The 15385-nt window shown below is 37.5% G+C and overlaps 1 protein-coding gene across 12 annotated transcripts in view; it reads left to right on the forward strand.

Annotated features, from left to right (window-relative positions):
- ZMYND11 (zinc finger MYND-type containing 11) overlaps positions 1-14130 on the forward strand; it is a 113117-nt gene extending 98987 nt beyond the window's left edge. For 9 of the 12 annotated variants that reach the window (XM_037510519.2, XM_037510518.2, XM_037510517.2 and 6 more), the window contains 7 exons: positions 22-99; positions 924-1042; positions 5538-5745; positions 6494-6562; positions 7727-7999; positions 8318-8503; positions 11827-14107. In XM_037510519.2, coding sequence (XP_037366416.1) covers positions 22-99; positions 924-1042; positions 5538-5745; positions 6494-6562; positions 7727-7999; positions 8318-8503; positions 11827-11949 — 1056 coding nt within the window. In that variant the 3' untranslated portion in view covers positions 11950-14107. Of the gene's footprint in view, positions 1-21; positions 100-923; positions 1043-5537; positions 5746-6493; positions 6563-7726; positions 8000-8317; positions 8504-11826 lie in introns of all 12 variants that reach the window. The other 3 variants (XM_054695048.1, XM_054695049.1, XM_054695046.1) reach the window with 2 other exon arrangements.
- The last annotated feature ends 1255 nt before the right edge of the window (positions 14131-15385 follow it).

Raw genomic sequence — 15385 nt, forward strand, 5'->3', positions numbered from 1 at the left:
ATCATTGCTTCTCTTTTTCAGCTCGACGAACTACAGCTGTGTAAGAATTGCTTCTATTTGTCAAATGCTCGTCCAGACAATTGGTTCTGCTATCCTTGTGTACGTGAAATTTTGTGATTTTTTTTTAATCTCTTAATTATTCTAAGGAAGATTATTCTATTTTGCGTAAAGATTATAGTCCTTACTAAATATTTTAGTCTTTCCCCAATATTTTTCTTTGTAGGGTAGTTTTATATAGTTTCAATGACTATGAAACAAAACAACTTGGGGTCACTACCCATTTCTGACTTTTACAAGAAGGAACTGAAGAATAAACATTGGGTCCCTTTATATATAATAAAGCAAATTTTTCCTTTTCATTTTTCCACTAGAAATCTATAAGGCTAGATATATGTCTATAACTGTAACTTCCCCACCTTACGTGATTTCAAGGATTCTGCCAAGAAGCCTGTGAGTGCACTATGGCAGCTCCCAGACTTAGGGGTACAGAGGCGCCTGGAGAAACCTGTCTTGGAAGTATTTCCATGTTTCTCGGTCAATAGAATTTAGTGTGTTTGAACCAGGGCCTTCAAGTCTCCCATGTCTACCAGGCTCCAGGTGTTAGACTGTATTCAAAGTGTTTCGTTTGCCACTGTTACGCACATAGCCCTGACTTCAGGGCCTTCCAATTCCAGAGAGATACAGGCTATCAGACAAGTAAATTTTCCTCTCTTCTGAATAATGAAGGTCCATTTTGCTGCTCTTATATAATGCTTAACTTTGAGTGTTTTTCTTGAAGGCAAAATCAATCCCAGAAAAAAGTTCTATATGTTTAGGAGTTAAAAAATTATTCTCAAAATAATACTTGCCTAAGTCTTAATACTAATGATATACTTACATTCAATACTTTAATAATATGACTGAGTAAAATATTTTATTTCCAGATACCTAATCATGAACTGGTTTGGGCAAAAATGAAAGGTTTTGGATTCTGGCCAGCCAAAGTCATGCAGAAAGAGGACAATCAGGTTGACGTCCGCTTCTTTGGTCACCACCACCAAAGGTAATCCACAGTCACATGTGTGGTATCATAACTGTGCTTCTGAGGAGTTCTCTGGAATGCCTAGCCATGCTGTGGACAATGTTCTGGTGGCTGTGTTACCAGAAAATGTATGAGACAGTAATTTGAAGATGCTTATACTTGATTAGGTAGCGAACAGTGATTTCTGTTGTATGTCAAGGTATTTTTAGGGTGTATTTCAGGTATTGCTTACTCAGCAGGGCATGTTCAATAGCTGTTCACTGTTGAATTCATAATGTGTCTATTCCATAGTATTATTGACATTATAGTTGTTTCAGTCGTCTCATCAAGACTCTTTTAGATGGCCATAGACAAAAAAAATCAACTTGGGAGGAAGAGAGACTTGTCAATCTTGTGATCTAAGAGTGTGCATAACACCTTAAGTGTGCATAAGAATTACAGACAGGGCCTCCCCTGGTGGCGCAGCGGTTGAGCTCTGGGTTGCAAGGCTGCCCACAGCCTCTGTAGCGCCAGTTCGATCCCCGGCCACCAGCGAGGGTCCCACAAAAAAAAAAAAATTACAGACATAGAACTACAAGGCATTGTAGATTTTACACTGTCTGTTGTTAGGAAGAGATATACAACAGTGCTTAAAAATTTACATTTTCATAATGTTCTAAGAATATATGTATCCCAAGAGTAAATACCATTTTTATTGCTGTAAAATTTTTTGCAGTTATTTTATATAATGAATGCTGAAGTATAGAATTATGAAAGTATGGCTAGACCCTTTGTGTTATAAATAAAGGACAAAAGTGAGCTATATGATCTATGAATATACTTGCAAGGATTTAAATTTGCAGCCTCTGAAGTGCATTCCCTCTTGCCAGGAGGATAAGGGTATTGTGTAGTTGTTACATAAGAGAAACTACAGAATGAGAGCCTTTATTCCTCCCTTAATATAAGTTTTACTTAGTCTTCATTTAATTTTTATAGAAGTATAGTTAGAAGAAATCCATGGCTGGTATAAATTTCCAAAAAAGTACTTCTGTTCTTTGCTGTCTGGCAAGAAACAGTTAATTGAAAATACTGTAATTCAATACGAAACGAGTTGCTCGTGGTATGGTTATTTACATGCTGAGTACATCTTTTTTAGTTTGCTTTAATTTTCCATCACAGCCAGCAGGGAGTCAGTGTACACTTGAGAAAAACTACCCATATCTAAATTGATACCAGGGAAGGTCAGAGCCATCAGATTTGTGAACTGCTTCATCATTTACTACTCTCATCTTAGATAAGTTAGTCTCCCTGAGCCTTGTTTCCTCACTTGTAAAATAAGGGCCTAAATAATAATGTCTTTAAATCTGAAAAAATCTTATGAGACATGTTTTTATAAAGACCTAAGCATAGTGCATGGCATGTAGCAAATACTTGGTAAGCAGTATAATATAAATATGTAAACAATGGGAAAAGTTTTAATTCAGTATTTAAATTTTCATTAAATAAAGCACAGCTTAAAAGTGCCAGGAATTCAGCTATTTTAAAATCTATACTGTTAGATAAGAACAATCCAATGATCAGAATTTTTCACCTGTATTTTTTTCTTTTTTGTCATTCAGTATACTATGTAATGTTTTAAAAGAATATTTGAACTAATCTACCTGAGTCAGTTTATTATCTGAAGATAATAAATCAGATAATTAAATCAGAATTAAGTTTCCAGAAATTTTTGTTACCCCTAGATTGCTTCCTGGAAGATTTTATGTAAAAATTCTGGACAGCTTGAACTCTTGAGAAGTTGTTTTTAATTTAGAAAATAATAGAGCTGCAATTTCACTGTAAATCCAGAATATTTTTCCTTTGCTTTTCCTCATTCCAGTGTGTCCACTAAGATACCTGAAATAAATGATTGATGAGGACACACCTTAAAAATTATACTCTAGCACATAAGGATATTGAAATAATCGTGAGCTTTAATCATTTAGGTAACAGGTTTACGACTACAAATTTTCATTAATTTCCTTCAAAAAATAAACTTACATAATCATTTCTATGTATACAATTCAGTGGCAGCAAAAACATTCACAGTGCTATGAAGCAATCACCACCAATAGCTATTTTGCCAGTTCATAATTTTTTTTTAAAATTAACCTTTTTTTAAAGATTTTTATTTATTTATTTATACAAGCACTGGGTACATTCAGAAGCGCGGGAGGGTAAGAGAATTCACCAGAGCGGGGAGCAGAGCAGGCAGAAGGACCGAAGTACACTGCTGAGGGGAGCAGCAGGAGAGGTCTGTGTGCCATGCGGGACCCTCCTCTGGTGGCCAGGGTGCAGCCGGGGATCGAACCGGTGCCGCAGAGGCTGCGGGCAGCCTCGCAACCCAGCACTCAACCACTGCGCCCCGGGGAGGCCCTCATCATAATCTTTATACATAGATGGAAGGGAAAAATTTTAAATGGTTTTGAACTAGTCCTTTCTGTATGCTCAAAACAGAACTTGCTGCTCCTTTTCTAGACTGAGCAAATTTCCAGATTCCAAAAAGAAAGGCAACTGTGAATCATTCAATATGAGACCCAATATTGTGTGGGTTCTGCAAGCTTTTGCCTGCCTGAGGAAAAAAACGTAGCTGGTAAGGTCTGTGTCAACAAGGCAGATCTTTCTGTGCTGTATAGGTTGAGGGTGGGATGGGGCAGAAACAGGAAATTTGAGACCTGCAAGAAGTAGGATATTTTGAGTTGCCATCACTGAATCATTGTACACTGCATATAGTCAGAGCATTTTGGATTGACAGATATAGCCAATTAGATTACATCTCTTTTTATGATATGGACCCTAAATTGTGGGGTATTCCTTTAACTTACGGGGAATAATACTGTGAGGTCACAAGTTATTTTGAATTGGTCAGCACAGCTCGTAACAAATCTCTCTCCATAAGCATGGCTTTTTAACAGTAGACTGAAGCACTTTCATTGACTGCCTGGTACTCAATAAATACTTGTTGACTGGAAGAGTAAATACAATATTAATTCAAAATCTAATGGGTAAGGTACTCTCTTCTACAGGCAAAATTTCCTTTGCACTCTTTGTGTTAGAGTTTAGAGTATTTCAAAATGTATTTTAGTTTGCTCTGACCTAACAAAGCACTGTGTCAGGTGAGATACTGCTGATGTAACATTCATAAATATTTATATGGCAGTTAAGATTTAACATTTTCACCTATTATTAATTTATAATGATATGGAATATTTTATATTTTAAATGTGCTTTTAAATTGTAAAGCTAACAGTTTGGCTTGTATACCTGCAAGTTGGAAGTCTGTATTTATAGCTAAGGCAGATGTGTCCCAATTCTCTCAGAACAATCATAGGTTTAGTGTTTCTACATCATCATAATTACAGGCCAGGAGTGAAAAAACTCTGATACCTAGTACATTTAAACAAAAGACGGAAAAAAATAAATCTTTGTGTTTTCGTAGTGCTGTGTTCCAATCTGTACCTTCGTACCTATCTTACTAATTGGCTCATGCATACCTACAGTTTGCCATCTTGGCATTCCCTCTGCTTGGAATTTCATCCACATATGGTCTCCTCTTTAGATCCTAACTCATCTTTCAACATCAAGCCCAATGTCTAACCACATACAATCAAATGAAAACCCCTTCTCCAGAACATGCTGGCATTAATCCTGGCTACATGCTGCATTGCATTATAATTTTTCAGTTCTTTCTGATAACATGTAAGCTCTTTAAAGGCAGAGGCTTGCTTATGCAGATATGTCATCCTAATAATTAGGATCACAATTATACTCACTTGGTCCAGCCACTGATAATTCCATCTTCAACTGTCAAATGAAGCAGTAATACTCCAGATCAGCTAGGTCCCAGATATTCACATTGTTTACTTGGTGTGATGCTTTCCCCTGGCATACAGTAAACATTTGTTGAGTTGATAGAACATTCTAGATGGAGACCAAATTAAGTCATTAATACCCAGGAATGTTTTCTTGAAGTTTTAGCATTCTTCTCAATAGAACAAAATGGAGTTTGCATTCTATAGTTTTAGGTCAATATTACACCTAATTCAGACACTTAAAAGTTATGTTCATAGTTAAGTGCTTTATTACTTCAAATACTTCTCTATTTATTGACCATGGTTTATCTAATGAATAGGAACATGATATAACTATAACAGGTAATATTTTTTAGATGACCTTATTTTCTATTTATGTATCTCATGAAAATTCTGAGCATTTTCAAATGATTCTATAGTTATGATCTGCAAATAGCTAGATTTTTGACTTACAGTATTAAATGAAAAGCTAAAGTGACTAAAAAAAAAAAGTGAATAATTCTAAAGTAATTTGTGAATCACTCCAATTCTGAGAACTTTGATGATTGTGGAAAAAGTCACCTCACCTGTTTTCTACTTGGTAAGAGTTTTTCCTTCAAACCATAATTAACAGGCTCAGTAAATAAGAATTGTCACTAAATAGGGTATTTTGAAAGTTTCTAACTACCTTCAACTGCTGTCCGTAGGGCCTGGATCCCCTCTGAAAACATACAGGACATCACAGTCAATGTTCATCGACTACATGTCAAACGGAGCATGGGATGGAAAAAGGCTTGCGATGAGCTGGAACTGCATCAGCGTTTCCTTCGAGAGGGAAGATTTTGGAAGTCTAAGAATGAAGACCGAGGTGAAGAGGAGGCGGAATCCAGCATCTCCTCCACTAGTAATGAGCAGGTGAGTTGGGTCCTGGTAAGAAACTGCCTCTCTGTTTTTTTATTTTTTTTCACAGTTCAGGTGTAAGTTTATTTTTTTTTAAAGATTTATTTATTTATTTATACACGCACTGGGTATAGTCAGAAGCGCGGGAGGGTGAGAGAATTCACCAGAGCCAGAGCGGGGAACATAACAGGCAGAAGGACCGAAGTACACTGCTGAGGGGAGCAGCGGGTGCAGCAGGAGAGGTCTGCGTGCCATGTGGGACCCTCCTCTGGTGGCCATGGAGCAGCCGGGGATCGAACCGGCGCTGCAGAGGCTGCGGGCAGCTTCGCAACCCAGCGCTGAACCGCTGCGCTACCGGGGAGGCCCCTCTCTGTTATTTTAAATGTGCAAATTGTGACTGCACACTCTGCACTGTGGTGAGCGGATTCTGACCATTTTCCCTCCATTCTTACAAACATTTTAAAAGTGTTCTGAGAAGAAACCTAACCAATTCAAATAAACAGAAAAGCTACCAATAACCCTGATCCTGACCTGGTTTGAAAAAATTCAGTACATTTCTACCTCTTACAAAGATGCCTTAGCTCTCTTAGGCCATCCACACCAGAGTGGCCTGTCACTGGGTACTAACTATATGATTTTGAATGAGCTTATGAAAAAGGAGTAAGTTGCTCACTCTTCACCTGTGAGCCATGACTAGTATTTTAGAAGAGATGTGTTTCATAGTGTCTGGAATAACATGATGTTACTTTTATGATGCCCACAGCTAAAGGTCACTCAAGAACCAAGAGCAAAGAAAGGACGACGTAATCAAAGTGTGGAACCCAAAAAAGAAGTAAGTTGCTCACCTTGCAGTGCCCAGTGGTGATTGAAAAAGGAAATATTTTCAAAGTTATGGTCAAGACAGTTGCTTCTGACAGGTGCTTGTGAAATGCATTGCCGTCAGTGAAATAGTATCGGTCACGTTTACTCCCAGTCTTCTGCCCTCTTGTCCATTCCTGCTGTCACTAGAATGACACACATGATCAGACACTGAAGTCAATTTAGGCAACCATAGAGTAGCTGCATTTCCTGGGAACTGATAACATTAAATATTACAACATTAAAATAATGTGTTTATCTAATTAATTGATTAGCCCGTGTTTAAAAACTGGAGGGAGGGCCTCCCCTGGTGGCGCAGCGGTTGAGTGCTGGGCTGTGAGGCTGCACGCAGCCTCTGCAGCGCCAGTTCTTTCCCCGGCCGCCGGCGAGGGTCCCACAAAAAAAAAAAAAAAAACCCTGGAGGGAGCTATGGTTAAGCTCAGCATTTTAAATTATAGAATCCATGTATCTTTTCAACCAGGTGTAAATCTGGGTATGGGTCAAACACATAGTAAGAAGTAGTTAAGAATTTTAGGAAATTTGTTAATGAATCCAGTCCAGAGAAGAGATTGTAAGATGATAATGAGTTTTTATTTTATGATATACTACTATAAAAGCAAAAACCATATTAATACAGAATGAAATAGTAAATGAAGTTTCTGTTTAGAATTATTGTCACAACTAGTTGCATGGTTTTTAAACACTGAAAAAAATTTTAAGATTTTATTTATTTTTGCGTAGAAGAACTGGGGTATAGGTCAGGGGTGAGGTTGATGAAGGGCTTCACCAGACAGAGCGGGGAGCAGACCAGGTGAATTTACTGAAATACACTGATGAGGGGAGCAGCGGGCAAGACAAGAGAGGTCTGCTTTGCCATAGGTGGGTTAGCTCCCTGTCTGGGCACTGAACTCAGGCCTTGGCAGTGCTGAAACTTAACCCCTAGGCCACCAGGGAAGCCCTAAAAATTTTTAATTGCAGTAAAAGATACATAGAACTTATATCTTAATTTTGTGGGTTTTTTTTTAACCAGTTTATTATATGGCCATTTATATATATATTACTATACTTTTATCATAATAGAGCTTGAGCTAGTGAATTATGTTTTGTTTTATATGTAAGCACTTTCCTTACCCTTTAGGAACCAGAGCCTGAAACTGAAGCAGTAAGTTCTAGCCAGGAAATCCCCACAATGCCTCAGCCAATTGAAAAAGTTTCAGTGTCAACTCAGACCAAGAAGTTAAGTGCCTCTTCCCCAAGAATGCTTCATCGAAGCACCCAGACCACCGGTGATGGAGTGTGTCAGAGTATGTGCCATGACAAGTACACCAAAATCTTCAATGACTTTAAAGACAGAATGAAGTCTGATCACAAGCGAGAAACTGAAAGAGTTGTACGAGAAGCTCTAGAAAAGGTAAAACATCACCACAGTGGGTGTTGCTTCTGACACCTCAGCAAGATGTGAAAATCATTTCCCCACAGTGATTTAGCTTCTTTTTCTTATGGGTCAATGAGGTATCTGCTTTTTAAAATGGTCCTATAAATCTTTTATGATACTTTCCATTAGTAAAGGTAGTTTTCTCAGCTAAACATTTTACAGCATTTAGTGCAATAAAAGGAAAGTGGTATGTCACTTAAGCAGAAGCTACGTTTCAGGGTTTTGTTTAAATGTAGATGGTCTGTATAAATCATGAGGTGACACTGTGAATTAATTTTTTTTTTTTCATTTCAGTTGCGTTCTGAAATGGAAGAAGAAAAAAGACAAGCTGTAAATAAAGCTGTAGCCAATATGCAGGGTGAGATGGACAGAAAATGTAAGCAAGTAAAGGAAAAATGTAAAGAAGAATTTGTAGAAGAAATCAAGAAGCTAGCAACACAGCACAAACAATTAATTTCTCAGACCAAGAAGAAGCAGTGGGTAAATACTGATATTTTTTAGAATCTGATTTCTGGAGATGTGCCACAGGTATGATGAAACTCAGTCTAGAGCTATATAACATGCAAAATAATCCTTGAAATAATTTTAAGCTTTAATTTTTTAAATTTTACTTAAAGTCCTATGACCTCTCAACTCCAAATCCTACCTTACTATTATAATTGCTCAGGATTTTGTTAATTTGAAATTATGCTAGACTATAAAACAATTAGTTTATATAACTATCACAAGAGCAAATAAAGGATTTTCAGATTTTCACTGTATATGGGTTAATACGCACTTAATATGTATACATTGGATTGTATTAAAGAAATGTGACATTTCACTGGTGTCTTATTCTGCCTAGAATCTGACCAAGTAGTTCATTTTCTGTCACATCTGTTTGTGACTTTTGTCTTCCACCTAGATTAGATGCTTCTGAGCATGTAGGTCCTCCATAGAGCTTAGCTAATTGGCAGTTTACTCATAACTCGGTTTTATTTTCTATTAATTTGCCATTGGTTTCTGATACTATCTAACTTTCAGGAATACAGCTTCACAGCCCTGTGTATACACCACCCCAAACTCAACACCATAGTTCTAGTGCCATTCACACTATTAAATTCACTCCTCTCCCTGTTCTTCCCCACCCCTCATTCTCTTCACCTCTGGTAACCACCATGTTTTAGAAGAATTATTTCACATAGGAGTGAAATTGTCCAGTATTTTTCTTTCTCTTTGATTTTGCTGTAGCATAACCAACTTCCATCCATATTGTCACAAAAGGCAAGCTTTCACCTTTTAAGGTAGCTGAGTATTATCCCATTATTTTCTACATATACCACATCTTCTTCGTCTACTCATCTGTTTGACTACTGTGAATAATGCTGTGATGAATGTAGGGGTATATATATATATATCTTTTTAAATTAGTGTTTTCATGTTCTTGGATAAAAACCTAGGAGTGGAATTGCTGGATCATATGGTATTTCTGGTTTTAAGTTTTTAAGGAATCTACGTTGTTTCCATACATGCTGCACCAATTTACATTCCCACCAAAATGTACGAGGGTTTCTTTTTTCTTTAATAAGAAAATCTTTTTTCTTATTCAGTCACTTTGTTAGTGACAGGTATCCTCTGGTGAAGAACTGGTAATGGTACTGTTTTACAATACTATTTATATTTGAATCAGAGTAAAAATCTCCACTTTTCATTTCTGATTTTAGTTATTTCTGTCTTTTCTTAGTCCATCTAGCTTAATTTTATTGGTCTATTCAAAGAACTTTGTAATGTTACTGATATCTGTTCTCTATTGATCTCTGCTCTAATCTTTATTATTTCCTTCCTTTTGCTAGAAAGGAAATAATTCCTTAGGTGAACTGATTTAAGATCTTTTTGGTGTATTTACAGCTATACATGTCCTTCTGAGCACTGCCTCTCGGCATCCCATAGCTCTTTGTGTGTCATGTTTCATTTTCACTATCTCCAGGTATTTTCACATTTCCCTTTGGAATGTCTCCTTTGAGGCATTGATTGTTTAAAAGTGTATTGTTTAATTTCCACAATTTTGTCACTTTTCCAGTTTTGTTTTTGATTTCTTACTTTATCCTTTATATTTTGTCAGAGAAGACTTTTTGTATGTCTGCCTTTTCATATAGAATGGGACTTAAATTTGTAGCCTAAAACATGGTTTATCCTGGAAAATGCCCCTGTGCACATGAGAGGAATCTGTGCTGCTACCGGTTGGAGCGCTGTGTTCATGTCTGTTAGATCTAGTTGGTTTATCATGTAGTTTAAATCCTTTTTTTAACTTATCTTTTGTCAGGTTCTATTTTGTGAATGGGGTTTTAGTAAGACAAAACTACTTTTGACTTAAATTCTGGAGATGTTTTTGATTTTTACATCTTCTTGCTCTGTTAAACTTTTTTTTCCCCTCATTTAATGTATAGCCACCTTCACTTTCCCTTGGCTACTACTGTTATGGGATGTCTTTATCCATCCTTTCACTTCAGCCTTTGTGGAGTGAGAATGAGTCTTTTGTAGTCAGCGTATAATCAGATCAAATGTTTTTGACCATTCTGCCAGTCACTGGCTTCTGATTGGATAGTTTAATCCCTGTACATTTAAAGTAACTACTGATAGGGAAGGTCTTCCACTTGTTTCCTACATGCCCTTTATCTAATGTGTGCCCAAAAACAAACTAAAAATTACTTTAAACACATTAGTCTCCTTGGAGTTAAAAATAAAATTTATGGTGCTACTAGCTTTTATACTAATTCTTTGTTTCAGTGTTAGTCTCTTAATAAATCATGTAGAAAACAAAAGGGAAATTATATGCCATTATTATAAAAAAAAAATACAATCTTTCTTACTTACCCATATGTTACTTTGATTTCTCCATACTGCTTCAAGTTGCTGTCCCATATTCTTTAACCTGTAGGATTCCTTTACACATTTCTGGCAAATTAGTGTTCAAGAATAGCCTCGTCTTTTTAACTCTGTGAATTAGAAGCAGGAAATCAGCACAGATCCCAGTGTTTGAAGGACAGGATCCTTTTTGCGCACCCTGCCTCCCATAAGCTGTGTGCAGTTTGCGCCAGAAGGGCGTGCACAAGTCCTGCTAGGGGTCGGGGGAGTAGCTGCTACCCCGTAAAGAGTCAAAATGGACTGTTCACTGCAATTTACCATGCGACTGTTCCTCTGGGAGCTGCACGTCTTCCGCAGACTCTTAGAACTTCAAAATAGCAATTTCAGACAGATTCTGACTCTGGTAGTCCGGGTGGGAGATTTCTGGTGCTTTTGTGCTCTCCCGTCTTCCCAGGGCCCCCTCAAGACCTGTTTAAGAAAATAGAAATTATGTTTTTGTGCTGATGGGAATGGTAGAGATGAAAAAAATTGATGATGTGCCAGGTGAGTTTGAATGTGTAGATGTCTGTCATTTCATTGTCTCTTGCTGGCCTGCTCAGGATGTAAAACATGTTTAGATGTGCTTGGTGTTATGAGTGTAAAGGTACAACTTCATGGGGCGGAGGGGATCAAGGGGGAAAAAAAAACCACAACAAAACAAAAACAGACAACTGTAAATCAGAGACATTCTCTGGGGAGGGGAGGGAGAGAGATCAAAATGAAGGTGGAAAGAGCACAGGGCAGTATGGTGATGGCGCATAGGTGAGTTGGTGATGGGAATTCTATGGGGACTATACTTGAGAAAAGAAAGCAAAAGTCATAAAAAAATATTTTAAGAAAGCACAACTTCAAAAGAATGCCATTTCCACTTGTTCCCTGTGCATTCAATACCAATGGTGGTCTTGCTTTCTTGTCTGTAGTGCTACAACTGTGAGGAGGAGGCCATGTACCACTGCTGCTGGAACACGTCATACTGCTCCATCAAGTGTCAGCAGGAGCACTGGCACGCCGAACACAAGCGTACCTGTCGCCGGAAAAGATGAAGGCTGGTTCTTCCTGGAGAATCGCCAGTTATTACTCTTCTCAGACACAGCGGTTTTTGTTTCCAAGAAGCCAAAATTGTTTAGAATTTGCTTCCCATTTTGCACCAGCCTTTAAACACTTTTCGTGAAGAAATTTTGCACAGTAGTTTAAATCTTTTGTTAATGCTCCTCCGGAGTTTTTCAGGGGGTAAAAGTAACATCAGTGGAGGGTATTATTTTAAAAAATTTTAATTGAGAATTTGTTGCATTTTCAGCAAATTTTAAAACATTTTTAGGTTTTACAGAGATTTTAACCTTTAAACAACAGATCTTTAAATATCCGCAGGTGAATACAAGTGAGTTTAACAAAGAACATTTAAAGTAGATCTGAATGTAAGAACTACAGAACTGTGTCAGAAATAAAACATACTACCTTGATGTGAAATTTATTTCTTAACCTTGTTGAGCTGGTTTTGTTCAGCTTACTTTACTGTTTAAAGGCATTATCTATTGGTTATGCCAGTGGGTATATGATTGAATTTAGGGAACAGGGTTGACACAGCAGGTGCTAGTCCTGCATATTTTTTCTTAAATATTTCCCAATTGTGTTTTTCATTATTTCTTTTCAATATATAACTTTTATAACAAATTATTAGCTTTGATCTTGTAGTTTAAAATTGCAGGGAACTGGGGTAATCTTTTACTGAGCTGGATCTTAGAGAAAATGAATATTTAAATTTTAAAGTTTGCACATTTCATCTTTGTCCTAACATGAGTGCTTGTAACAAAACAAAAAAGAAAATAAAAAGCCAAAAACTACCTTTATCCATACATGAAATTATAGATGAGGCATACAAATTCTATAATGCTTCCCTTCCCTCCCAAATATCATCTGATTGCCTATTATCTGGTGTCACCTCGTGTATTGTAAGTTAATACTAAAAGGAAAGAAAGCACTTAAGTTTCACAGAAGCCGTTATGTTTGTAGTAATGGGTCATTGCCTACTAATGAACTCCCTCACTGTACACAGAATGAAGAATAATGCATGTTAATTTTCTTGTATTAAAGATGCCGTGATTTGTAAAAAGTCTGTATTTTGCGGAATGTCTGGATTAAGAAGCATTACCAATAGGAATGGATCGATAGTTGAATAATTTTTTTATACATAGATATATAAAATAGCCAGGAAAACAAATTACTTTTTTTTTTTAAAAAAAAAAAAAAAAAAAACCACAATTTGTTTTTTTTTTCAAAGACTGATCTTAGACCAAGTCCAAGTCCCATTTATCATTTAGTTAATTTTTTAAGGTTAGAAAAATAATTTGTAAATATTTATTTAGACCTTTGATATTTATTAAAGCAGTCACACAATGGAAGTGGAAGAATCAGGAGGAAAACCTTTAAAAAGTTTTCTCCAGGTTTGTCAGGTTCACTCTAAAGATAAAAATGTAACTAAGTCTTCTGTGAAATGATCATCCATCCCGTCCTGATGCTCTTGCAGATGGTGGTGACACAAGTTAATCGACAAGCTACTGCCCCCGTGGTGCCCAGTGGCTGGTAAGAACTGCCCAGTAGCCCCATTTCAAATGCTGTCCCTGAATAGGCAGTGACAGGCATTGTAGGTCCCTCCTTGTTGCTGTGTAATTAGTCAGTGTTGCCACGGTGCGTGCGTGGTCTGATTGAGACGTTGTAACCAGGAATACTTACCTTCTCTGATTGTTTTTCAAGTTTTAAAACTTCGATCCACCCCTATGAGAGCAAGTTCTTGTGGAAATATTTTTGGTGTAAAATCATTCCAGAGTATGTACTATTTAACTGATAGCTGCATGAAAGTAAGATTCGTGTTACTTTGGCTTTTTTGTCTCCGTTGACACGGTTGCACATTTCCAAGTTACTACAGCGTGAAAACTGTGTGTTTAAAAAAAAAAAAAAAAAACAAAATTAAAAAAAGATTGTGGCCTGGTTTTGTAAAAGTTTTAGGTAAAATTACAATTGATTGTTTTAGGAATCATTAAAATTTTTCTGCAAATCATAAAGCTATATCAAGGTGTTGAGCTTAGCCACTATGCACATTGTAATTACTCATTGTGGCTGTCCAGTTTTATGATGCATTCTGGCATTTTGTAAGCTGCTCTGACTAGCAATATATAGATTCATTTAATGTGTTAACATTGGTTAATAAATGTATTTAAAAAAAACTGGCTTTAGTAATTACTTTGGTCCACTCCTCCATACCAAACACAACTATAGCACATGGCGAGCCCATGCTGCAGGATTATCCATTGGGGACTTTTTTGTTCAGTTTTACATAGAATGATTTTGCTCCTACCAGCTCTAAAAAAAGACTCAACATTTTCACCAGTTCTCAAAAAATCCGGGTCTGCTTGATCACAAAGTACATTTTTTTTAACCCTTATACTAGGCTAGTAGGAAATTCCTCAATAAACATTTGAAATAGGGCCTCCCCTGGTGGCTCAGGTGGTTGAGCGCCGTGCTGTGAAGCTGTCCACAGCCTCCGCAGCGCTGGTTCCATCCTGGCTGGCCTGCGAGGGTCCCACATGGCGCAGCAGACCTCTCCTGTCTCGCCCGCTGCTCCCCTCAGCAGTGTACTTCAGTCAGTCTGCCTGTTCTGTACCCCGTTCTGTCTCTGGTGAATCCTCTCACCCTCCCGCACATCTGGCCTATACCCTGGTTCTTGTGTAAATAAATCTTTAAAATAAAAAAAGTATATATAAAAAAATAACCATTTGAAATAGCATCCATTTCATACATCTAGACTCAAGTCCGCCATCTCCCCGTCACTCATTCCAGTTGGATAATGTGCCCTAGTTGGGGCCAGTGTCTCCTCTCTCCGGCCCTTATCCCCCACTATCCCATCCATCATGCCTTAAGTAGCTTAGCCCTTTCCTTTGGCAGGAATCCAGGAGTTTTCAGACTTTGTATGTCAAGGTCATCTGGTGAGCTGCTTAAAACACCGAGGGCCCCACCTCCAGTATCTGCATTTCTAACAAGTTCCCAAAGTTTGCTGATAGGCCACCCTTTCATAGACACGGCTTTACTCATGCAAATGAATATGGGCCTTCCTGAAAAATTCACATACATGCACAAATGAGGCTGCGTAAAATTGCATTTCATAGATTAGGGCCCATCTGTAGACTTCCCACGCCCAGAAGGATCCAAAAACAAATAAAATGAATTTTAATGTATATTAACCTTCAAAACACAGTATGTGTGCTATGCTTGTGGCCTGTCTCTATTTGATGAAATGTCCACATTTCATCCAGTACCTGTACCAGACAGAGCGCCTAAAAGACTTTGTCTTACCAGTACATGCCTCTTCAGCACCTTACCTATTACCAGTATTCACTGAACAAATGTGTACTAGGGAACTGACTTGATTACCTGAGAGCTGACAAGAGCAGATCAGTAAGTTGTAGAAACCTAAGGAAGTTCAGA

This window comes from Talpa occidentalis, unplaced genomic scaffold (assembly GCF_014898055.3).
Source record: "Talpa occidentalis isolate TD23 unplaced genomic scaffold, MPIMG_talOcc4v2.1 talOcc4.14, whole genome shotgun sequence".
NCBI lineage: Eukaryota > Metazoa > Chordata > Mammalia > Eulipotyphla > Talpidae > Talpa > Talpa occidentalis.